Source organism: Gadus chalcogrammus, chromosome 4, assembly GCF_026213295.1.
Source record: "Gadus chalcogrammus isolate NIFS_2021 chromosome 4, NIFS_Gcha_1.0, whole genome shotgun sequence".
NCBI classification, from domain to species: domain Eukaryota; kingdom Metazoa; phylum Chordata; class Actinopteri; order Gadiformes; family Gadidae; genus Gadus; species Gadus chalcogrammus.
Window position 1 is genome coordinate 36,073,252 of NC_079415.1, and position 23,765 is coordinate 36,097,016.

Sequence of the window (23,765 nt, forward strand, 5' to 3'; positions counted from 1 at the left end):
TCTGTTAGGACTGGTTCTAACCTGTTAGGACTGGTTCTGTTAGGACTGGTTCTAACCTGTTAGGGCTGGTTCTAAGTGATTAGAATGTGTGTGAGAGTCAGTCAGTCAGTCAGTCAGTCAGTCAGTCAGTCAGTCAGTGGTACCGTAGTTTGACGGTGAACTGGACTCCAGTCTTCAGCACCAGGGCTCTCTGGGGGTGGGTCGGCATACAGGGCTGACGCTCCACCACCATGGAGCTAACACACACACACACACACACACACACACACACACACACACACACACACACACACTTGAGGAGGTCTTACTGGGGGAGGAGGGGGAGGTCTTACTGGGGGGGAGGTCTTACTGGGTGAGGAGGGGCAGGTCTTACTGGGGGGGAGGTCTTACTGGGTGAGGAGGGGGGGGTCTTACTGGGGGGGAGGTCTTACTGGGGGGGAGGGGGGGTCTTGCTGGGTGAGGAGGGGGGGGTCTTACTGGGGGGGGGGTCTTACTTGGTGAGGAGGGGGGGGGTCTTACTGGGGGAGGAGGGGGAGGTCTTACTGGGGGGGAGGTCTTACTGGGTGCGGAGGGGGAGGTCTTACTGGTTGAGGAGGGGCAGGTCTTACTGGGGGGGAGGTCTTACTGGGTGAGGAGGGGGGGGGTCTTACTGGTTGAGGAGGGGCAGGTCTTACTGGGGGGAGGTCTTACTGGGTGAGGAGGGGGGGTCTTACTGGGTGAGGAGGGGGGGTCTTACTGGGTGAGGAGGGGGGGTCTTACTGGGTGAGGAGGGGGGGTCTTACTGGGTGAGTAGGGGGGGTCTTACTGGGTGAGGAGGCTCCTGAAGAGCTCCAGGGCGCGGGTCTCCAGGCTGGAGGTCTTCTCCTGGCTGATGGGGTCCTGCTCGTAGGTCAGCTTCTGCTCCAACTCCTGCAGCTTCTTCAGCTGCTGCCGCACCTGCTGCAGGGTCTCCCCGACCGCCGTGAACCTGGGGGGGAGGAGACGGTCTGGAGGGGGCTAGGTGGTGGAGGAGGTGGAGGAGGGGGTGCATCAGGGTGGAGGAGGGGGTGCATCCGGGTGGAGGAGGGGGTGCATCAGGGTGGAGGAGGTGGTGTGTCTCTGTGGAGGACGGGGTGGAGGAGGTGGTGGATCAGGGTGGAGGAGGGGGTGTGTCTCTGTGGAGGAGGGGGTGCATCAGGGTGGAGGAGGGGGTGCATCAGGGTGGAGGAGGGGGTGCATCAGGGTGGAGGAGGGGGTGTGTCTCTGTGGAGGACGGGGTGGAGGAGGTGGTGGATCAGGGTGGAGGAGGTGGTGCATCAGGGTGGAGGAGGGGGTGGAGGAGGGGGTGCATCAGGGTGGAGGAGGTGGTGCATCAGGGTGGAGGAGGGGGTGCATCAGGGTGGAGGAGGTGGTGCATCAGGGTGGAGGAGGGGGGTGCATCAGGGTGGAGGAGGGGGTGCATCAGGGTGGAGGAGGCGGTGCATCAGGAGGGGGGCTCTCACCAGTTCTGCAGCTGGTCCAGGCAGGCGTTGGGGGGGCCCCCGATGCAGGCCGTCTGCTGCCGCTGCTTCCACTCGGGGAGCTCCTCAGAGATGAGCTCCGTCTGCAGCGCCTCCGTCAGCCTCAGGACCTCCGCCAGCTGGTCCACCACCGTCTGGAACGCACAGACCCGCTGAAGCACGCACACCGCCCACTGTACACCACCTCAGAGTACCACCCACTGTACTACTCAGAGAGTACTACCCACTGTACACCACCTCAGAGTACTACCAACTGTACTACTCAGAGTACTGCCCACTGTGCACCTCCTCATGGAGTACTACCCACTGTACACCTCAGAGTACTACCCACTGTACTACTCAGAGTACTACCCACTGTACTACTCAGAGAGTACTGCCCACTGTGCACCTCCTCAGAGTACTACCCACTGTACACCTCAGAGTACTAACCACTGTACTACTCAGAGAGTACTGCCCACTGTGCACCTCAGAGTACTACCCACTGTACACCTCAGAGTACTGCCTACTGTACACCTCAGAGTACTACCCACTGTACACCTCGCTGCCTTGGTCTACTCCGTTTGGAGGGACAAGCCGTCCCATCGCGGACGCGGGGGCCTCCCCCCCCGCCCCCCGCCGGCTCTGCTTTGGGGGGAACTCCCATGATGCAGCAGCTCACCTGTCGCTTGTTCTTGAGGTCGAAGCACATGTTCCCCATGGTCATCCGCTCCTTCTCCAGCTCCTTGGGGGTCAAACCGTTCACATCGTTCTCTGGGCAGAAGAACTTTATTAGTCAGGACGTTCTCGACGCAGAATAACTTTATTAGTCAGGACGTTCTCGACGCAGAAGAACTTTATTAGTCAGGACGTTCTCTGGGCAGAAGAACTTTATCAGTCAGGTAAGTGTAGTAGTAGTAGGATTAGTGGTATTAGTACTAGTAGCAGTAGTAGTACCAGTAGTAGTATTAGTGGTAGTAGTAATACAGTAGTAGTACTAGTACCAGTAGTAGTGGAAGTAGTAGTAGTACTAGTAGTAGTGGTAGTAGTAGTACTCTCACCTCTGTTCTTGTTGTGGTAGGTGTAGTAATACTACCAGTAGTACTAGCAGTAGTCTTAGTGGTAGCAGTAGTATTACTAGTAGTAGTACCAGTACCAGTACTAGCCTCTCACCTCGGTTCTTCAGTGTGTTCAGTTTGAAGTCGTATTCATCTTGCAGGTCCTCCAGCATCTTAATGTTTTGATCCGTAATCTAGGAACCAGAGATGGTGACTAGCAATAATCTACCATCTAGCTCACACAGACTGGATTACCCTCACCTAGATCACAGACTGGATTACCCTCATCTAGATCACAGACTGGATTACCCTCATCTAGATCACAGACTGGATTACCCTCATCTAGATCACAGACTGGATTACCCTCATCTAGATCACAGACTGGATTACCCTCATCTAGATCACAGACTGGATTACCCTCATCTAGATCACAGACTGGATTACCCTCATCTAGATCACAGACTGGATTACCCTCATCTAGATCACAGACTGGATTACCCTCATCTAGATCACAGACTGGATTACCCTCATCTAGATCACAGACTGGATTACCCTCATCTAGATCACAGACTGGATTACCCTCATCTAGATCACACAGACTGGATTACCCTCATCTAGATCACAGACTGGATTACCCTCATCTAGATCACAGACTGGATTACCCTCATCTAGATCACACAGACTGGATTACCCTCACCTAGATCACAGACTGGATTACCCTCATCTAGATCACACAGACTGGATTACCCTCATCTAGATCACAGACTGGATTACCCTCATCTAGATCACAGACTGGATTACCCTCATCTAGATCACAGACTGGATTACCCTCATCTAGATCACAGACTGGATTACCCTCATCTAGATCACAGACTGGATTACCCTCATCTAGATCACAGACTGGATTACCCTCATCTAGATCACAGAGTGGATTACCCTCATCTAGATCACAGACTGGATTACCCTCATCTAGATCACAGACTGGATTACCCTCATCTAGATCTAGATAAACCTAGCCCGCTAAACCTGGTCTCCTAAACCTAGCCTCCTAATGTGGCTTCCTAACATGGCCACCTAAAGGTGGCCCCCTTAAGGTGGCCTCCTACCTGGATGAGGTTCCTAAAGGTGGCCTCCTACCTGGATGAGGTTCCTAAAGGTGGCCTCCTACCTGGATGAGGTTCCTAAATGTGGCCTCCTACCTGGATGAGGTTCCTAAAGGTGGCCTCCTACCTGGATGAGGTTCCTAAATGTGGCCTCCTACCTGGATGGGGTTCCTAAAGGTGGCCTCCTACCTGGATGAGGTTCCTAAAGGTGGCCTCCTACCTGGATGAGGTTCCTAAAGGTGGCCTCCTACCTGGATGAGGTTCCTAAAGGTGGCCTCCTACCTGGATGAGGTTCCTAAAGGTGGCCTCCTACCTGGATGAGGTTCCTAAAGGTGGCCTCCTACCTGGATGAGGTTCCTAAAGGTGGCCTCCTACCTGGATGAGGTTCCTAAAGGTGGCCTCCTACCTGGATGAGGTTCTTCATGGCGGTGACCTTCTTGTCCAGTTTGAGTTTCTCCACCACCATGGCGGAGGCCACGCCTTCTCCCTCAGACTGGAACACACACCGCAAGTTATGTGTGTGTGTGTGTGTGTGTGTCTGTGTGTGTGTCTGTGTCTGTGTCTGTGTCTGTGTCTCTGTGTCTCTGTGTCTGTGTGTCTGTGTCTGTGTCTGTGTCTGTGTGTCTGTGTCTGTGTGTGTGTGTGTGTGTGTGTGTGTGTGTGTGTGTGTGTGTGTGTGTGTGTGTGTGTGTGTGTGTGTGTGTGTCTCTCTGTGTCTGTGTCTGTGTGTGTGTGTGTGTGTGTGTGTGTGTGTGTGTGTGTGTGCGTCTGTGTGTGTGTGTGTGTGTGTGTGTGTGTGTGTACCTCTGAGCTCTGGCCCCGCTCCAGGATCAGCCGTTCCTCCCGGAGGTTCCTGGCGATGATCCCGGCCATGAGGATCGGCTCCTGCTGAAACCGGTCCTGGAACCCAAAACATTGTGGGCGTGGTCTAGACTCTAGACCACGCCCACAAGACCACTTCTCCCACACTAGAGAGGTAGTGTTGTGGGTGTGGTCTTGAGGTAGTGGGTGTGGTCTAGAGTATAGACCACGCCCACAACACAACTACTCCCACACCAGAGAGGTAGTGTTGTGGGCGTGGTTTAGAGGTAGAGGGCGTGGTCTAGAATGTACCAGAGAGAGCGTGTTGGGGGTGTGGTCTAGAGGTAGTGGGCGTGGTCTAAAGGTAGTGGGTGTGGTTTAGAGTACTAGAGAGGCAGTGTAGTGGGTGTGGTCTAGAGGTAGTGGGCGTGGTCTAAAGGGTGCGTTGTGGGCGTGGTCTAGAGGGTGCGTTGTGGGCGTGGTCTCAGACCTGCAGGTTCCTCTTGATCTTGCGGATGTTGTGCTGGAGCAGGAAGTTGTTGTCGAGCGTGAAGCGGCTCTGCTGGTCGTCCAGCTGGGACAGCAGCTCATGGAACCGGACGGTGGCCAGCGACTCCTGACACGAGACCGTATCCCTGGAAAACACAGCGCATTAAGGAGCAGCTCGGGGTTAGACAGTAGGCAGGTCATTAAGGAGCAGCTAGGGGTTAGACAGTACAGAGACAGGTCATTAAGGAGCAGCTCGGGGTTAGACAGTAGGCAGGTCATTAAGGAGCAGCTAGGGGTTAGACAGTGCAGAGACAGGTCATTAAGGAGCAGCTCGGGGTTAGACAGTAGGCAGGTCATTAAGGAGCAGGTAGGGGTTAGACAGTAGGCAGGTCATTAAGGAGCAGGTAGGGGTTAGACAGTAGGCAGGTCATTAAGGAGCAGGTAGGGGTTAGACAGTACAGAGACAGGTCATTAAGGAGCAGCTCGGGGTTAGACAGTACAGAGACAGGTCATTAAGGAGCAGGTAGGGGTTAGACAGTACAGAGACAGGTCATTAGGGAGCAGGTAGGGGTTAGACAGTACAGAGACAGGTCATTAAGGAGCAGGTAGGGGTCAGACAGTACAGAGACAGGTCACTAAGGAGCAGGTAGGGGTTAGACAGTACAGAGACAGGTCATTAAGGAGCAGGTAGGGGTTAGACAGTACAGGGAAAGGTCATTAAGGAGCAGGTAGGGGTTAGACAGTACAGAGACAGGTCATTAAGGAGCAGGGGTTAGACAGTACAGAGACAGGTCATTAAGGAGCAGGTAGGGGTTAGACAGTACAGAGACAGGTCATTAAGGAGCATGTTGGGGTTAGACAGTACAGAGACAGGTCATTAAGGAGCATGTTGGGGTCTAGACAGTACAGAGACAGGTCGTTAAGGAGCAGCTAGGGGTTAGACATAGGGCAGCAACTAACGATTATTTTAATAATCGATTAATCTGTAGATTATTTTTTCGATTAATCGATGAATCGGATATAAAAAAATATTATAATAATCGGAATTGCCGCATCTTTATTCAAAAACTGAACATAACTTCAAATTCACAGTGCAGACTGAAGTGTAACAACACCAGGTTATTGCTCCAACGTCCCGGGACTATTAAAAGTAATATTAAATAATAAAAAGATTAAAAAAACATAACTGGGATAACACAAAAAAAACATACAATGTATACTTTTATATGTATATAAGGGATGTCCATGGTTAACCGGTCAAACCTATTGAAACCATTTTCGAGACTCCTTGAAATAGAACTTGTAATATTGCTTTAATTGCTGATAAGAGGATGATAGTTCAAGTTAGGACATTAAACATGTCATAATTCTATCTTTACTATCTATTTTATATTACTGGGAAAACAAGTTTTCACCAAAATCTCAATTATTGTTATTTTTTTTCTGCTGCATTTGAACGCATCAATCATATTACTGAGCCGACCTGAACACATCACATTTGACACTGTTTGTGACCATTGGTTAGTTTTTTTTTTTAAGCTAGCTAGCTCTATATCCTGCCGATTTTAACATGGTTTTAAAAACGGCATTACTATTTTTAACTTTCTATACCGTCCGGTTGTGTGATTACTACCGCTGCTTTGAATGACTGTTGATGCACGCGGTGCCGACTCCGAGCCCGTCTGCACAACGTCTGCAGCAGCAGCAGCTGACAGTTTTCGGTTGGACTAGACGGATACTGAGTTGAAGGAGTTTTTTTAACCCAAAGCCAGTGAAGGTACAACACTTTTATGTAGGCCTACAGTCCAGTGTTAAGATATGACCAAAATACAAGCTGTGGTCGCTCACACTAAAGCTCGCTGTGGGCGTGCATGAACCGTGAACCAACCTGTCGGCGGCTGGCTGTAAACAGTGCTGCGCCTATGAGTAATTTATTAATCGCGCGACACAACGAATCGACGACCAAATTCGTTGCCAACGCATTTAGTAATCGGTTTTAATCGATTTTATCGATTCGTTGTTGCAGCCCTAGTTAGACAGTAGGCAGGAGGTGGTGAGGGGAACACAGCGGAGTGAACTAAACCTATGCAGGTCACTTTGACCGGCACTGTTTTTTCTAGCGAGAACGCTAGTAAGTGCTACCAAAGTATTCAAATTACTATTATTTATTTGACATTAATGTTTCCAAATACGTAAACCTAATCCACAAAACTAGTTGAGGGTTTTGGCCTACCTGCAAGCATCCTCCAACTGCAATCTTTTGTTATTTATTAATTTTGCTTTACTTTAATAGTATTCTTTCTGTTCAAATCTGTTAAGTGTTCCAAATTATTGGTTATTAAATGGTACATTAAGTTAATTGTTATACAAGTGTTGTTTAAATAAAATGCTTTTTAAATGTAAAAAAATCGTGGGATGTATCGAACCGTGGGCCAAAACTTGTGATACAAACCGAATGGTGAGTTGGTGTATCGTTACAGCCCCACTCGACACTAATCAGGATGACTCCGCACATTAGCGACGGGGCCAACGCTCTCACCAGTCAATGCTCTCGATCCACTTGCTGAGGTACTGGCGTATGTCCATGGGGAAGGAGTCGTCGTACAGCTGGTCCACCTGCTCCAGGTACTTGCAGTCCAGCTGCTGCAGCTGGCCCCACTGCGCCATCTGCTGGCCGCCAACAGCACCACACAAAACACCACAGCTTTCAGTCACTGACGAACCCCAACGCTCTGCGTCGTTCACTAACACTTACAAACACTTAAGACACTTTAGTAACTCCAACACTCTCCGTCGTTCACTAACACTTACAAACACTTAAGACACTTTAGTAACTCCAACACTCTGCGTCGTTCACTAACACTTACAAACACTTAAGACACTTTAGTAACTCCAACACTCTGCGTCGTTCACTAACACTTACAAACACTTAAGACACTTTAGTAACTCCAACACTCTGCGTCGTTCACTAACACTTACAAACACTTTGCTTTCCCCCAATACCAACAGCTCACTTCTATACTCATTAACAAACCCACACACTCTAATATTAAACTGCTCACTAGTACACCTCAATATTATTCACTAATACTAAACTACTCACTATCCACCTCAATATTCACTAATACTAAACTACTCACTATTACACCTCAATATTCACTAATACTAAACTACTCACTATCCACCTCAATATTCACTAATACTAAACTACTCACTATCCACCTCAATATTAACTAATACTAAACTACTCACTATTACACCTCAATATTCACTAATACTAAACTACTCACTATCCACCTCAATATTAACTAATACTAAACTACTCACTATCCACCTCAATATTCACTAATACTAAACTACTCACTATCCACCTCAATATTCACTAATACTAAACTACTCACTATCCACCTCAATATTCACTAATACTAAACTACTCACTACCCAGACAGCAATGGGGCGTCGAAAACGGGTTGATTGTTGGTTAAAATAGTCGGTTTCCGTCAGACGACTAAAATTCACCGTTGAATCAACGTGGTGGATAGTCGTTATCTCGACGGTCGGAGAATGTCGAAAATACTACGTTGTTTCAACGATGATTTGCGTGCTAATTTTCAACGTCATTTACCACACGTCGAAATGGCGTTGAATTGAGGTTGTAACGCATATTAGCAATTTTCCTGATATTTCGATTGTCATTTTGTAATGAGATCAATTAATGCTTATCCTTGTAGATAATCTGCAGGTATGGCCATTGAATGTCGCAGCTACAACTATTTCTGGCAGGAAAACTGGTCTATATACTTTTAGCAAGCTCACACAAACAGCTTTCACAAATGCAATAAAGATCACTGGTTAAGAAAACCCCATTACAACAGTAGCATTTGAGAGGGGTTAAAACACAGAAGCTGCAATTTAGAAATCCTAGTAAAGCGATGTAAACACCATGAGATCTACTCACGATTCACATTAGTTCAGATCCAAAGTTAGTCATAAGATAAGCCCCAAAGCCCACTTACCTTATTGATTTCCACGCCCCTATTCTTTGAAATAATTACTCAAGAGTTCGGCTTGACAAAGATTAAGGTTTTAGTACCCATTTGATTGTGTTTTTTGAAAACTGTTAAGGAATAAACAAACTACATTAATAGAAATGTGTTGCAAGGTTGTAATAACACAGAAAAACAAGTTAACTTGAAATAAACAAACATACATGTAATGGAGCGGGAGAGGGAATACAGTAACCAGGGGTCAGCAACCTTTTCAACATTCAGTGCCAGTTTGACATTTTCTCGTTAATATGCCATAAGAAACAATGTATTAAATATTAAGCTGAATTATGACACAGCGACCAAAAATATTTCCAACACATTAAATGTTTATCTCAAACATCTCAAAGCACTACTTTCAGAAACTTATTCAAAAAACCATTTGCACTGAGAAGTGTAAATGTGGAAACGTCCGCATCAATATCTTTAAAGACATGTACAGCTTTACAAAAAATATGTGACGGCCATGCTTACATATACAGGCCACAACTATTTTTGATATCATTTCAGAACACTGCTTTCAGTGACTAATTTAAACATCTTTGCACTGGTAGGAAATGCCCAAAAAACAGAATAAAGTGGGGGAAATAAATCTGTAGTAATGATTATGCTGCCGCATTGTAGAAGGGAAGAAATTGAATAAAATATAATAAAATCCCAAGTGTGCCAATGTAGTATGCAGTAAAATAAACAATGAGGCATAGCAAACACTTACGGAATGGCTTCAAATTACATTCCCCAAACATAGATGTGGACAAAGGAGATGCATGAAAGAGACAAGTAGTTGTCTTCATCTCCGTAACAAGAAATAGTGATGGCAAAATTTACACCCAAACAGCAGAGGTGCATTTAATCGATGGGATACGTGAAATGGGCTTTTTTTGTACCTAAATCAACTGTAGATGATAAAGACTGAACCAGAGGATAGCACACTGTTTTGGAGAAAGCACATGCTGGAGCATCGCTTATAAAAGGAGCACACCTTAGAGGTTTACCTCTGAAGGTTCTCTCAGCAGCTGGGTGAGATCATCGACAAATGCTTTAAGGTAGTCATACATCATACACATTGTTGGTACCCCCGTGTTAAAACAAAAACTTGAAACTGACAAAAGTAACTATACATCAATATTTCTTAGTAATGAGACTTTTTATGGAATTTTGGAACAGAATAATTAAGCAATATCACACAAGAGGGAGTGCTGTTGTACTGAATATCAGCACGGCTGTGATTCTCTTCCCAGCCGTAGTACAACAGCACTCACTCCTGAGTGATATTGCTTTTATCCAACAGTTCTACAAGCACCAATCATTAGTTAACAATAATAATTAACAACATATTATGTTCAGATTTCTTTGGTTCATTAATGATTTATTTGGCTCCGCCAACACAAATAGATCCGCAACTGGACTGAACTGTTGCCAAGCAACACAAACACATTAGCATTACATTAGGTTCCCTTGTTCCTCTTCTGGCGACCATTCTTAATTCAACTTAATTCAGCTGCAATCTAAGCTACAAAAAGATTGTTGATAACATTAACGGTTATGAGAACACCCGTAAAGCGGAGCGATACGTGGATAGTTAAAAGACCCAGTGCTGTTATACTCTATATCAGCACTGGAATGCCTCTTGTCCAATCAAATTACTTGGTCGGAAGGAATTGACTTGGATAATTTGTAATAATCTTCATCTTCTGCCTCAACTTCTTGTAGTAGAGCTTCTTGGCCTCTTGTGGCACAAAGAACTGCAGCATTTCTTGGAGAGTGCATTCAGATTCCATATATAAATAGTTAAAAAAAAATAATAATCAGGTATACAGGACCATGCGGAGGGCCGATCCAATGTGTTGGCTGAGCTACAGCCTTGACAACCTGATAGTGCTTAATTTCATAATGCATTTGATGGTGTTGCCTTTGATTCACGAATTCTCCATTCAGCCCACTGCACGCATTCTCCTTCATCTTCTGCAAGACACAAATGCAAACATAAGAAATGAATGAGAGAAATCATAACACTTAAGATTTATCTGCCAGTTTACGTCTATCCGCCTGTCCAAACAACAGTGGCGGTTGTCATATTAAATCTAGGCACTAAGGCCACATACAGCTGATGCTCATGAAGTAAGGCAGATAAGAAACTGATAACTACTGATTTCTCCTTTCCTGGCACAGTCCTTAACATATGTAATGAGGCTAAAAACGTATAACATTACATAACTGACGACCAGTCTAATGACCGTGAAATTTGCAGGCAGTATCGTATGATGTATGCACAAGCTAATATGCTTATCAGAAAATTTGGTATGCGTTCATCTTCTGTGAAAATAACACTTGCTGCTTCTTGCTACAAAAGAAGCGGCATTCAATTATGGTATGAGGCTACAACTCAAAGTGCCTAGATGGAGTAGCGCAAGCCTTCCGTTTGTGAATGTTGATGTGCCAACTTGTCCTGCTGTTCTCAGAAACCTTATGTATAGATGTATGTGTAGACTACTGTGTCTTGCAACAAGTAAGGGATAATGGACCACGTTAGACTATCAAAAGTTAATACACGTCGGCCCCAAAGCGGAGGGCCGATCCAATGTGTTGCGGGCGCCCTCTGGAGGCGCCCTTAATTAATTAAAATATACGAAACAAGCTAAATTAAACCAAACATGTTCCCAAATGGAACGGAGAAGGGAGGGGGCGGGGGATTAAAGTTAGGGCGCACTGAAACCCTCACCGTAGTACGCAGGACAATGCGACAAAGCCATCTATCCCATTCTATAGAAAATATTGAGATATATATCGTATATCGCCAGTCAGCCAAAAAATATCGGGATATGATATTTAGCCCATATCGTGCAGCCCTAATCTGAATACAGACGTCGCAAAACCTCTACATCCAGCTCTCCAACAAGAAGTTGACAACGAAGACCTTACGGATGGCACAGGCAGGCGATTTGTTCACTGATGCATTTCCAATGCAAAAACCCCGACAACCAATTGGAATACAGACGCTGCAAACCCTCTCCATCCAGCTCTCCGAGAAGCAGTTGACAACAACGGAGACCCTACAGATAACACAAGCCCGTGATTGTTTCACTTGCTCCAAATTAAACGGTAAGGGAACTAATTTCAGACAAAGCATCTTTGCACTTTTGTTTTTTTCAAAGGTATCTGATGGGTTTGCACAAATAGGAAGTAGGCTAATTATATTTGAGGTTATCTGGCACAACATTGTATTGTTATTGTTGGTGGCATCATTGAATTTTTTTTTTTTACAAGCAGTCGCAATTGCAAGAACTAAAATATTACTGACTGGCTATGCAAACTGCAGCTTACTGATGTTTCATGAATGGTATTAGTGAGTTAATATTTCTTTTTATGGAGTTTCTACAGAATTGGCCTGTTAAGAGCTACCTTTGCCCTTAAGAATTCAATACACGTCAACACAAAATAACCTTGTTGTCCTGGAGATGTTTTGAACAGGCATGCCAGTTTCAAGGCCCTCGGTCAGGACTCGAGTGTGAGACACTGCTCAGAGACTAAAAGGGAAAGTTGCAAGAGTAAAAGAAAAACATCAGTTACACCAAATATGTCAAACCACTTGGGTGTCTTGACCACAGTACACATAATCATGTCTTTTATTTTCTCTCTTACTACAGGCTTTTTACAATGTATAATGTACTGCACAACTAAATTGCCCAAACAAGTTCTAGCTTTTGTGAGGGAAAATAACCTTGAAATGACGGGTACATGAATTGATCCTGGCAAAAACATAAAAATGGCACCCAAGCAAAATACACAAATAAGGTAAAACGAACATTAACCTTGACGTTCCAGTTTCTGGGGAGCCTCGAGCGCCAGGTTCAAGAGCAGTTGACTGCTCGAGCTATACACTGCTCCTGAACCAGTCGCACGAGCCTCCCCAGGGAAGATGCTCATCTTCCGTTGATGTAGTTGGCAACTACGGTCGTACTGACATTTACAGCAATAACCTATTAATTATTTCATATTATATACAACTCTTGGTAAGTAGAATAACACGAATGGCGATCATGTTTGACTGTCGGTCTGTTAGCAACTTTAGTTCGACCATATTCGTTCATAGATGACTAACTAGATATACTAACTAACGTTAGCTTTATCATCAATGACATTCAGCTAAACTCTGTGCCAAATTGCTTATGGCTACTGCTATGCCAGGATAAGTTATTGCGGTTATCACAGCTGTGTATATTTACTTCACATTAACGTAGTCTATGTTTATATTAGACTACGTTCATATATGAGTAACATTAAGAAACAACATTGCTCATATGGCCAACTTAAAATGTCAAATTGCCAAAGAATAGCAGCTAAATGTCCGTTATATCAGAGACATCTATTGCGCTCGAGACATCGTTTGATTTGATTATCAAAGTTCATGACAGATTCTAGAAGGACATTGATAAATTATTAACGATTTCATGTTTACAAAATTGTTCGTTTGCTGTACTACAAGTAATGGAATTGTTATACCAATAATACTATGAATGTCATCCATTATATTCGTTTTAGTCCCATTTCCCAATAAATAACGTTGTCACGGTCACGTGACACGCGCTACCCTGACTAGCAGCTGAATCCCGCGAAACCGTCGCGGGGAAATCCAAATCATTAAAATGATAAATTTACTACGGGAAATCGACCCGTGGACATGTCGGCCCAGCTACATATTGTACCATAATACTAAATAAAACCAAATACTAATGACCCTTCACCCAAGCCTCCAGAAGGGCAAGAAAAAAAATCGAATATATGCAGTAACGCGCTCACACTAACTAGACTTCTTTATATAACTTAACTGCGTGCTGAATCCAACGTATCGTAATATTATTTCCTGAAAGAAAGGACAGCACTGTTGCATTCAAAACTTTTAATCGCCAACAACGGACGTTTCCCTTTTTCAGCGTGTAATGGCCGTGAAGAAGCCATAACACGCTGAAGGGCGCGCGGCCCGAAACGTCCGTTGTTGGCGATTCGAAGTTTCGAAAGCAACCGAGTGCTGTCCTTGCTTTCATGAAACCATAATACTCAACTCCATTTCTAAATTACGCTTCATTTGGAAACAATTCTGCTGCTTACCTTGCTATGCCACATGTAAATCCCTTGGCTGTCGGGTGCAGCCTGCTGGCAACGACGACTAATGTGCACACTGCACAGAAGTGCGGCCCCTCATTACAAATGCATTGAACCGGAACTGAAATCACACGCAGCCTCTTTTTTTTTAACCAATCTGATCACAGTTGATTTACTAGTACGCCAGGTGTGGCCATAATAAGAATGCATGTACTTTTCAACTTGAAGGGACTTTCAAATGATTACATAACTAAAAACGACATGTTATTAAATGTTAACATTCAAATACACATTCACACAGAATGCACGGTTTTAATCCTGTCAGATAAGCACACTGCAAGCCATCTCATAAATAGTATATCTTAGTTTATTACAGCTGCCTGTAGGACCTTCTACACTTCAATGTGAATGTATTTGTATATTTATCCTGAAATAGGTCCTTAATAGGCTATACATTATTAGAAGGGGGATTCTTCACTTGCATGTGAAAGGGTTAAATGCAACTATTCATTGTTGTCACACTATGCCATCAAAACTAACTTTGTGTTTTTTTTCTTCTTCATTTGCATATTTATGGGACACTGAAGACCATTCAAAGCTCACGGCAGAAAAGGTATCAAACTTGCATTTCAAAATTGTATCCGATACACACAGAGATGGCCTCTTATTGGAGTAAAAGGAGGCGAGTCTTGTCCAACGCAAGGGAGACAGAGAACGAGATTTTGCAGCAATTACATTTAAGTACAGTTAATCAGGCTGAAAATGCCCCCCCTAGCTTACCAGATCTAGCACTGTGTGGGGCAACAGTGGCAAACAGTCCTGACCAAAACACTACAGACAGTGATGCCAGTGAAAGAGAGGATTTTAGTGGGTTATCCAGCTCTGATGAAAGTGAGCCTGAGGAAATGAGTTTACAAGTTAAACTAAAGCAATGGGCATCAACTTTTGGCATTACTCTTGTTGCAGTTACCGCTCTTCTATCAATATTGAGAGTACACCACTCTGAGCTGCCTAAAGATGCCAGGACACTTCTTGGCACACAAAAGAAAATAGCTGTGCATGCATTAGGTGGTGGTGAATATCACCATTTTGGATTGGCTAAGGGAATTTTATCAAAATTGAATTCAATCCATTTGCCTAGCTGCCTTCAGACAATTCGGTTACAATTCAACATCGACGGTTTACCCATTTTTAAGAGTTCAAAAGTTCAGTTTTGGCCAATTCTTGCGATGCTCGATTGTGATTACACAAAAAAACCTTTTATTATTGGTTTGTTTTGTGGAAGTGGAAAACCATCTAGTGTGTATGACTACCTCAAAGAATTTGTCAATGACCTTACCCAGCTACTGAGGAATGGATTGACCTTCAGAGGTAAACCTCTAAAGGTGATGGTGTGCTCCTTCATTTGTGATGCTCCAGCACGTGCTTTTGTGAAACAGATGAAGTCCCACAATGGGTACTCTGGGTGTGACAAGTGCAATCAAGTTGGCGTGTGGCAAAATAAAATGACATATCCTGAAATAAATGCCAGGCTTAGAACAGACGAAGACTTTGCTTTAATGTCAGACACAGATCACCACCTGCGACCTAGTCCCCTTACTGGCATTGTTCAGATGGTAACCCAGTTTCCCATTGATTACATGCACCTCTGCTGTTTGGGTGTAACAAAAAAACTCATTCTTTTCTGGATGAAGGGCAAAAACCTGGCCATAAGACAGCCATCTAATGTCATCTCAGCTATATCATCTAAACTGATTGCTCTCCGTCCCCATATTCCATCTGAATTTGCCCGAAAACCACGAGAGCTGACAGAGATCGAAAGATGGAAGGCTACAGAACTAAGGCAGTTCATGATTTACAGTGGACCTGTGGTCCTAAAGCACAATCTACCAGAAGAGATTTTTGAGAACTTCCTGTTGTTTTCCGTGGGTGTGTTCTTATTACTCAGCCCCAACCTCTCTGCACCCATGATTGATTTTGCCAATCGAGTCCTAACAGCATTTGTTAAAAGCTTTGGAGATTTATATGGTCAAGGAGAAATTGTATTTACAGTTCATCAGGTGATACATCTAGCTGATGTGTACAAACAGTTTGGTGCCCTTGACCGTGTCTCTGCATTTCCTTATGAAAACTTCCTTGGAAAAGTAAAAAAAATGTTGCGAAAGCCTCAACTACCATTACAACAAGTAGTCAAGAGACTGTCAGAGGTGCCTCAAACTGTAACTCCACCTCCAAGTAAGCAGCCCCTTTTGTACGAAATGCACCAGGATGGTCCTTTGCCTCTGCAATTCAGTACTGCCAAACAGTACAGAAAGGTAGTAACAACAGATTTCTGCCTGTCAACAAAGACTGGGAACAACTGCATAGCAGTAGGACAGGATATTGGACTGGTCCAAAACATTGTGCTATCCTCTGGTTCAGTCTTCATCATCTACAGACGATTTGGGTACAAGGAATCCCATTTCACATATCCCTGCCCCTCCTCTCGAATAGGCTGTTTTCAGGTCCATACGTTGGTAGATGATCTTGAGGTTGAGCTCCTTGGGGATGTCAGCAGAAAATGTGTGCTTTTTCCAGACCAAGACCATTATGTTGCCATCCCTCTTCTTCACCAATCCTAATTCCTTGTCTTCTGCAATCCAAAAAAGAAAAAAAAAAAGATTTTTTTGTTATTGAACTTTGTCTTTATATAAAATACACCAGTCCTAAAATCGAATTAATGAATGAAAAAAAAAAAAAAAAAAAACGACAAATAGCCAAAAAATATATATCTGAGTGGTGACAAACTGCTGTAAATCAGCTGTGAATGATCTGAGTAGTTAGAGTGCTTCAGCTGAGTAGCATTGTATACTCTTCCTGCGAAGTGCTTTTTTTTTCTTTCTATTTTTTTGGTTTTTGAGAAGGTAATTCTGGGGAGGGGGCATTTGCCTCGAGCCCGGCAAGCCTTTGAAGATAGTTAGGTTGTAGATAGTTAGGCTTAGATAGTAGTTAGAGACGACAGGTTTCAGAGTACGTCTTCACCCAAGTTAAGCTGGTGTATGCAGTTCTCTCACCACTTATGATAGTGATTCAATTTTCAATTCAATTTTATTTGTATAGCCCTTAATCACCATTACAGTCTCAAAGGGCTTAACAGGCCAAATATTTCTGAGACTGTGATCAACTGTGATCACTGTTGATCTTGCAACATACACACTATGTTATATATAACAACAATGACTGATATATAGGCCAAATATATTTCTAAGGCTTATTTTTCACACTCAAAACACAGCGATTTTTTTTCACCTCATTGACAGATGGCACAGGTGTGGAAGGTCGTCGAATTCAAAGATAGGAGCACTACCATAGTGCCAAGCAGCTGGTTGGAGGAGGCAGGGGAGTCATGGAATTGTTTCTGGCCTCCTAGTTCTTACGATCATAACCGCCTCCAGAAGGCAGTCGCGCACCACCTTCCTCCAGGTGCAGCGTGGGACGTGCACGGTGACGTGAGGGTCTTGGTTAGCTGTGGTAAGGAAAAATGCTGCATATGAAAACGTTTCTATAAGATTCAACTTGCTAAATTTCACTAATGCATGCCATTCACTTTCAGCAACATATGTTAAGGCAAAGGACTACCTGAAAAAGTCCTTACTGTGTTTAACATCAGACATACAGTCAGAGGCTGAAGACCCTATCAGAAGGAAAAAAAGGTAAAAAACAAAAAATGTTCTCCTCTCCAGAGGTGAATTGGGCCACACATTCCCGCTATCCATCAGACCCTCCCAACCCTCTAAGCCCCTTCCTTGGATAAACGACTCCCTTCAATCGATGCGCTCTAACCTCATGGGCTGCTGAGAGAGAATGGCATAAAACTAACAACCCATCAGATTTAACACAATACCAGTAACTATTATCATCTTTTGCTTACAATGTCACAGCAGCGAAAAATTCTTGTTACAATGACAAGATTCACAATACAACTGACACCCGGAAACGGTTCTCTACTTTCAAATACTAAACCTTTCCCATCTTGCTACAAACCTCACAGCAGACCCTTATGCTTCATTCTTTACTGACAAAGTGGCTGCTAATAGCAGGCAGTTCTCTGAACCATCCACAGGCAACTTATCATCCCTCACTACCTTCGAAAAGCTCCTGAAAACTCAGCTCTTCCTAGAATGACTCTTGTCCTAACACTTTTTAACTTTCAATGCACTCTTCCATCTTTCTATTGCACTTAAACTTCAGACAGTGTTCAGGTGACTAGTGGCACTTTTTGGCACTCTTAGCAAGGTGTTAAAAATAGTGTTGTAGCTTAAATGTTAGTCCTCTTGTTGTAAATCGCTTCAGCTCAAAGCATCTGCTAAATGCATAAATGTATATGTTCTCTGTTAATATTTCTGGTGTTACCCACTGACTGCCATGACTGTCCTTGCTTTGTTCCAAAGGCCAAACTCACGCTACCTGCAGGAGCCAGCTGGAAGAGCCCAGACCACTAGGGGCCCGCCGCAACACTATTTTGAAGGTGCAGACCTTTAGAGTTAAACTGAACAGCAATGAAACATTTTAGAAATTAAAATATAAATATTTCAGAAACGGCTGTTTGACTGCCCATTTAGTCTGAAATTAAACTGGCACTTACTATGCTAAGGTGTGGACACTGATGACGAGGCACCACCCCCCCTAAGGAAAACAGCACGACAATCTGTAGATGTAGGGCCAGGTAGGAGGGGCTAAAAAATATGTTGTATGTGTTTACTGGTTAATGCCGGTACAAATGGTACTTTGAAGCACCATTTGAAACAACACCATGTTTAACACAAATGTTAGAAATACCATTTGGCTCTCTTATTCAGTTTTGAAGTGTTTCATTTTTTTCAGACATCAATAGTGAGTGGCTATTTGGGCCATCGACCACCCAAAGAGGTAATAACACACACACACACACACACACACACACACACACACACACACACACACACACACACACACACACACACACACACACACACACACACACACACACACACACACACACACACACACACACACCTCTGTTGTTGGCATCCCAGGACCAAGCCAAACTTCCTCGATATCAGGCGAACTGATGGTTGAACAAGTAAAACTTAAAATATTTTAACTTACACACAATTACATGATTTTTTTTTTTTTTTTTAATCCAGCTCAATCAAATGGCAGCCAGAGACTTGAGCTACTACATCTAGGTAAGTGTTGGCGTCAGTAGAATACCTAATTTCAACATGTATTGATTGAACATGTATTTATATTAATTTCTCACAAGGTAAATCTTACAAACTCTTCCTTAAATACACTACTTTGAAAAATATATATAATCATTGGCACTTGACACTAATCAATGACTTTTGAATATAGATACAGTCCAACCAAGCCACCAGCTATTGCATGGTAAGTCGAGGAGACAAACATTCTAACCATTGTTTATCATTATCATACACATTATAATTAAGATGAAATGGGAAAGTACACCAAACCCCAGAAAACCTTTCTAATAAGTAACTTACATGAACAGATATGGGAATATCTAAAGTCGTGGAGCTGCTTTCCAAAGTGCTGGAAGAAAATAAATTGATGAAAGCGGAAATTACCAACCTGGGGAGTGAAGTGAGGGCGCTTAGGAGAGAGATGGTGAGGCCGGTAGCACCAGAAGCTGCCGCTTCGTCCATCAAGCTGCCTCTGAGGACCATGGAGGAGTTTCAATTAGCAGAGGCTGTTATGAGAGAAACCCCCTGCGAAAAACAAAAGATGGTAGGTACAAATCTGCACTACCCAAAAGCTAGTCAAAGTATATGTGTAAATTAATAAAACCATACCTCTTCTTTCCAGCCATCCACTACATTACTCAGTATTTGTAGGAAGTATCTTTCAAAACAAAATTAACGCATTACTCATTATGTGAAACAGTGAGGAGTTCACCTAACCTAAATTGGTACATACAGTATCTCACAAAACCCTATGCCATTTTTTCAAATGTTTTAATGTATCTTCTCATGGGATAACTCCATATACACAAAACGTTGATGTAACTTAAAGAAGTCAGTGTAGAGTTTGTAGATTACGATAGATTTATTGTCACTATGGGCGCAATGGTCATGTTCATAATTAAGTGTACTCAGTTATGTGGCCAGCTGTTTAGTTGTTAATGGATGTGTTTTTAGTCATAATCTGAGGACAATAAATCTATAGTTCTCTACAATATGTATAATGACTAGTTTAACTTATAATAAAGTTTCATGCCAAGGGTTATCCTATGAAAAGAAACAATAAAATATTTGCAAAAATGGGAGGGGTGTAGGCCTATTCACTTTTGGGAGATATTGTAATTATACATGTTATAATAATCTATGTTTCACTTGTTTGTTGGTTTATTATGTCTTGTCAGATCTTAACATTCAGTCTAATTGGAGGGCACACTGCAGAAGAGGCCGTAAGAAGGATGTTGCAGAGTGGCCTAACCAATAACCTGGCGTGTCGCTTCAACTGGGCAGGGAAAGGCTTCAAGGAAGCCTTCAAAAGCACTGTCCTTAGTGATGTACTGTTCGGTATGTTTGTCAAAACTCAGTCACAACACACAAGCATTAGACAGATACCACTGATTAAAATAAATGCTTTTAAAACAGCAAGTCGATTTTTAAATATGCCCTATGGGTAGTCTTCTGAGCTATGCTTATTTCATGTAAAATCAGAAAAAGTCAATTTATAGGCTACTATGCGATCTCAGTTTTGTGTCCAGATGCAGCAATGCTTTTAACACTGACAATATTCTGCACTGCACTCTTGGACTATCCGTCAGCACTAGAACACTTTAGTTTGACGTTATTTTACTTTTACTATCTAGCTATCTTGCACCGAAAGCCTACATTCACATAAGAATGTAACAACGCGCTACTCCGCTAGCCTTGGCTACTCGTGGTATGTCGGGCTACGGGCATGCATGCCCGTAGCCTACCAATTTAACCCTGCATGCATGCATTCTGTAATCAAAGAAGTAACTGGGATGGAGTCGATGTGGTAACCCATAGTGCAGTAAAATGAGACCGAGAGGACAGTGAAACCACTGCACTGCGCACCAGCGTTAAGGGTCTGTGGTTAGGAAACAAATTGCTGACTTTTTGCCTGGTGCACTATGCAAAAAATGGCCATGGTGGCCATGGCCATGTTACAGCTTACCGTCGCAATGTTGGTAATTCTTGACCGGGTTTCTTTCCTTCTTTCTTTCTTTCTTTCAGCTGCACTCCAAAAACAGCTGCCAGGGACCACCCATGTTGTTTTTTCAGGGACACTGAAGAAGTGGCTTAAATATGCACCGGAGAGAGAGGGAGGTGGAGGGAGGCGAACAAATGAACGCGATCAGGTAGGCCTATGTGCGCTTGTTCCACACATCATGCGTCCTTCGACGGATGAGCGTCGCGAGTGCGACTCTGAACCATGGATGGACAGGTCTGAACGGACGGACCCAAAATGCATTTCGAGAGCGCAATGCTATGGAGCCAGTTTCCTGCCATAATTCCAACCTGAAAAAAAAAGTTTCAAAGGCTTATAAATTCAAACTAAAATTCAAACATCTGTAAACATGATTTTGCGTTCTATTTTATCTTCATAATTTTCACCAACACATTTTCAAAGTTCTAACAATATCACCTGCGCATTTGCAGAGTTTCAAATCTGGCACTGTTCGAACAGTGTATTTCATTGTTTCCCGGTTTTGAAACCTTGTAAATGGGAACAGGTGTTAAAAACATGTAAAGGTGTACGTTTACGCCATTGCAATGTCTTTTTTCAGAACTGACTTTTCAGAGATTTGACCATGCAGGCGCAAGCTTTGAGTCACGTGAATATTGGCAGCGTTCTGTCGCGCATTCGTTTTGAAACTCCTGACAGTCTGAAGAAAAATAAAACGTTCCTGGGGGCGGGACCATTTAGCTCTAAACCTATTGGTTGCTCTCGGCTGACGTACATTCCAATCACATGTGCCGATCACCGGCCTGTGCGTGATTGACAATGCTCTGCCAATGACAAGAATGTGATTGGAATGTACGTCAGTACATTCCAAGCGGTCAGACAACTATCATACCGTCGCAGTACACCGCCCAGACTCCCCCATCGGTGCCAACACCCGCATGGGGAGGGACGAAGGATGTACATGTGCCGTTCACCGGCCTGTGCGTGATTGACAGTGCTCTGCCGATGAAAAGAATGTGATTGGAATGTACGTCAGCCGAGAGCAACCAATAGGTTTAGAGCTAAATGGTCCCGCCCCCAGGAACGTTTTTTTTTCTTCAGACTTTTGACTGTCAGGAGTTTCAAAACAAATGCGCGACAGAACACTGCCAATATTCACGTGACTCAAAGCTTGCGCCTGTGTGGTCGAATCTCTGAAAAGTCAGTGCTGAGAAGTCACTTCTGAAAAAATACATTGCAATGGCGTAAACGTACACCTTTACAAGTTTTTAAAAATAAATATTCAACCTTTCAAAACTTATTTCTCAATGTATGAACACCTGTTTGCAGAATCCCATTTACAAGGTTTCAAAACCGGGAAACAATGAAATACACTGTTAGAACAGTGCCAGATTTGAAACTGCAAATGCGCTGGTGATATTGTTTGAACTTTGAAAACATGTTGAATTTTTTTCAGGTTATAATGTCTTTTTTCAGTGTTGCAAAACCTTTTTTACAAGGTGTTGAGTTTTCAAACCCAGACTTACAAGCCTTTGAAACTTTTCTTTTCAGGTTTGAATTATGGCAGGAAACTGGCTCCATACAATGCAAGTCACGGGCGCATGGCGTAGTTTGAAACAAACCTCATTCAGTCGTATTGCTGGACTCATTTTGTATACCGCTTATGTTAATATTCTTCTATTTATTTTCAGGCGCCGCAGGATCCTCGACCATGAATGAATGTGTGTGTGTAAATAATAATTATATTCGTTAGAATAAGTAGGGTTAATTGGGTTTGGGTTGTTCGTGTTCGGTTATCACGTTGTGTTGTTCATTATTGTCGCCACCGTTGTTGTGTCATGTTTGTTTGTTGGGTGCTCTATGTGAGAGGATTTTAATAAAAGTAGTCTGCGTCGAGGGGTGTACGGGGCGCAGAACTACAGTTAAATAAAGCCTGACTGTGCGTTTCTTGGCCGCCGCTACAATATGTTTGACAACAATAGCCTATGTTCTGTGTATTCATATATTCATTAGAGCCTTGAAGGAGATTCAGTAGCCTTAAAATCCTAATTTAATTGTAGAGTCATATCATGATGTCCTTTAAATAAATCAGTGAGTGAAGAACCAACATCGACCACAATATTCGACCATAATCATTAGTTGAATAAAGGTTGAAAAGGGATTGACGTGCCGTCGTCGGTCGCCTTCCATTCAACGTTGAATCGACCTGGAACAGTATGAGCAAACTGCCGTTGAATCGACCAAAATTCGACCATAATCGTTGAATAAAGGTTGAAAAGGGATCGACGCGCCGTCGTCGTTCGCCTCCCATTCAACGTTGAATCGACGGTGGACAGTATGAGCAAACTGACGTTGAATCGACGTCCGGTCTCAACGCTGATTCAACATGTTTTGGTTGAAAATGCGGAGGTTGATTCACCGTTGATTCAACGTTCTTTTGCTGTCTGGGTATCCACCTCAATATTCACTAATACTAAACTACTCACT

The 23,765-nt window shown here is 43.5% G+C and overlaps 2 protein-coding genes across 4 annotated transcripts in view; one reads left to right on the plus strand and one right to left on the minus strand.

The window, feature by feature from the left end:
• Positions 1-23,765, minus strand: part of LOC130380709 (signal transducer and activator of transcription 1-alpha/beta-like) — a 35,098-nt gene that overhangs the window by 10,614 nt on the left and 719 nt on the right. The window contains 9 exon segments of the mRNA XM_056588005.1: positions 144-236; positions 806-967; positions 1,482-1,633; positions 2,158-2,249; positions 2,649-2,727; positions 4,043-4,129; positions 4,441-4,536; positions 4,928-5,072; positions 7,466-7,593. Of these exon segments, the coding sequence (XP_056443980.1) occupies positions 144-236; positions 806-967; positions 1,482-1,633; positions 2,158-2,249; positions 2,649-2,727; positions 4,043-4,129; positions 4,441-4,536; positions 4,928-5,072; positions 7,466-7,593 (1,034 nt within the window).
• On the plus strand, positions 9,628-23,721 carry LOC130380711 (uncharacterized). Of its 3 annotated transcripts, XM_056588010.1 has the most exons (13): positions 9,628-12,074; positions 14,663-14,688; positions 17,375-17,585; positions 17,668-17,767; positions 18,506-18,582; positions 18,709-18,780; positions 18,939-18,983; positions 19,241-19,282; positions 19,452-19,484; positions 19,609-19,844; positions 20,479-20,638; positions 21,326-21,450; positions 22,970-23,721. In XM_056588010.1, exons 1-13 carry the CDS (start codon positions 11,897-11,899, stop codon positions 22,991-22,993), a joined length of 1,329 nt encoding a protein of 442 aa, XP_056443985.1. In that variant the 5' UTR covers positions 9,628-11,896; the 3' UTR covers positions 22,994-23,721. The 3 variants fall into 3 exon arrangements, with proteins under 3 accessions (XP_056443985.1, XP_056443984.1, XP_056443983.1); XM_056588009.1 differs by lacking the exon at positions 22,970-23,721 and having other exon boundaries at positions 21,326-22,192; XM_056588008.1 differs by lacking the exons at positions 17,668-17,767; positions 18,506-18,582; positions 18,709-18,780; ... (5 more) ...; positions 21,326-21,450; positions 22,970-23,721 and having other exon boundaries at positions 14,663-17,583.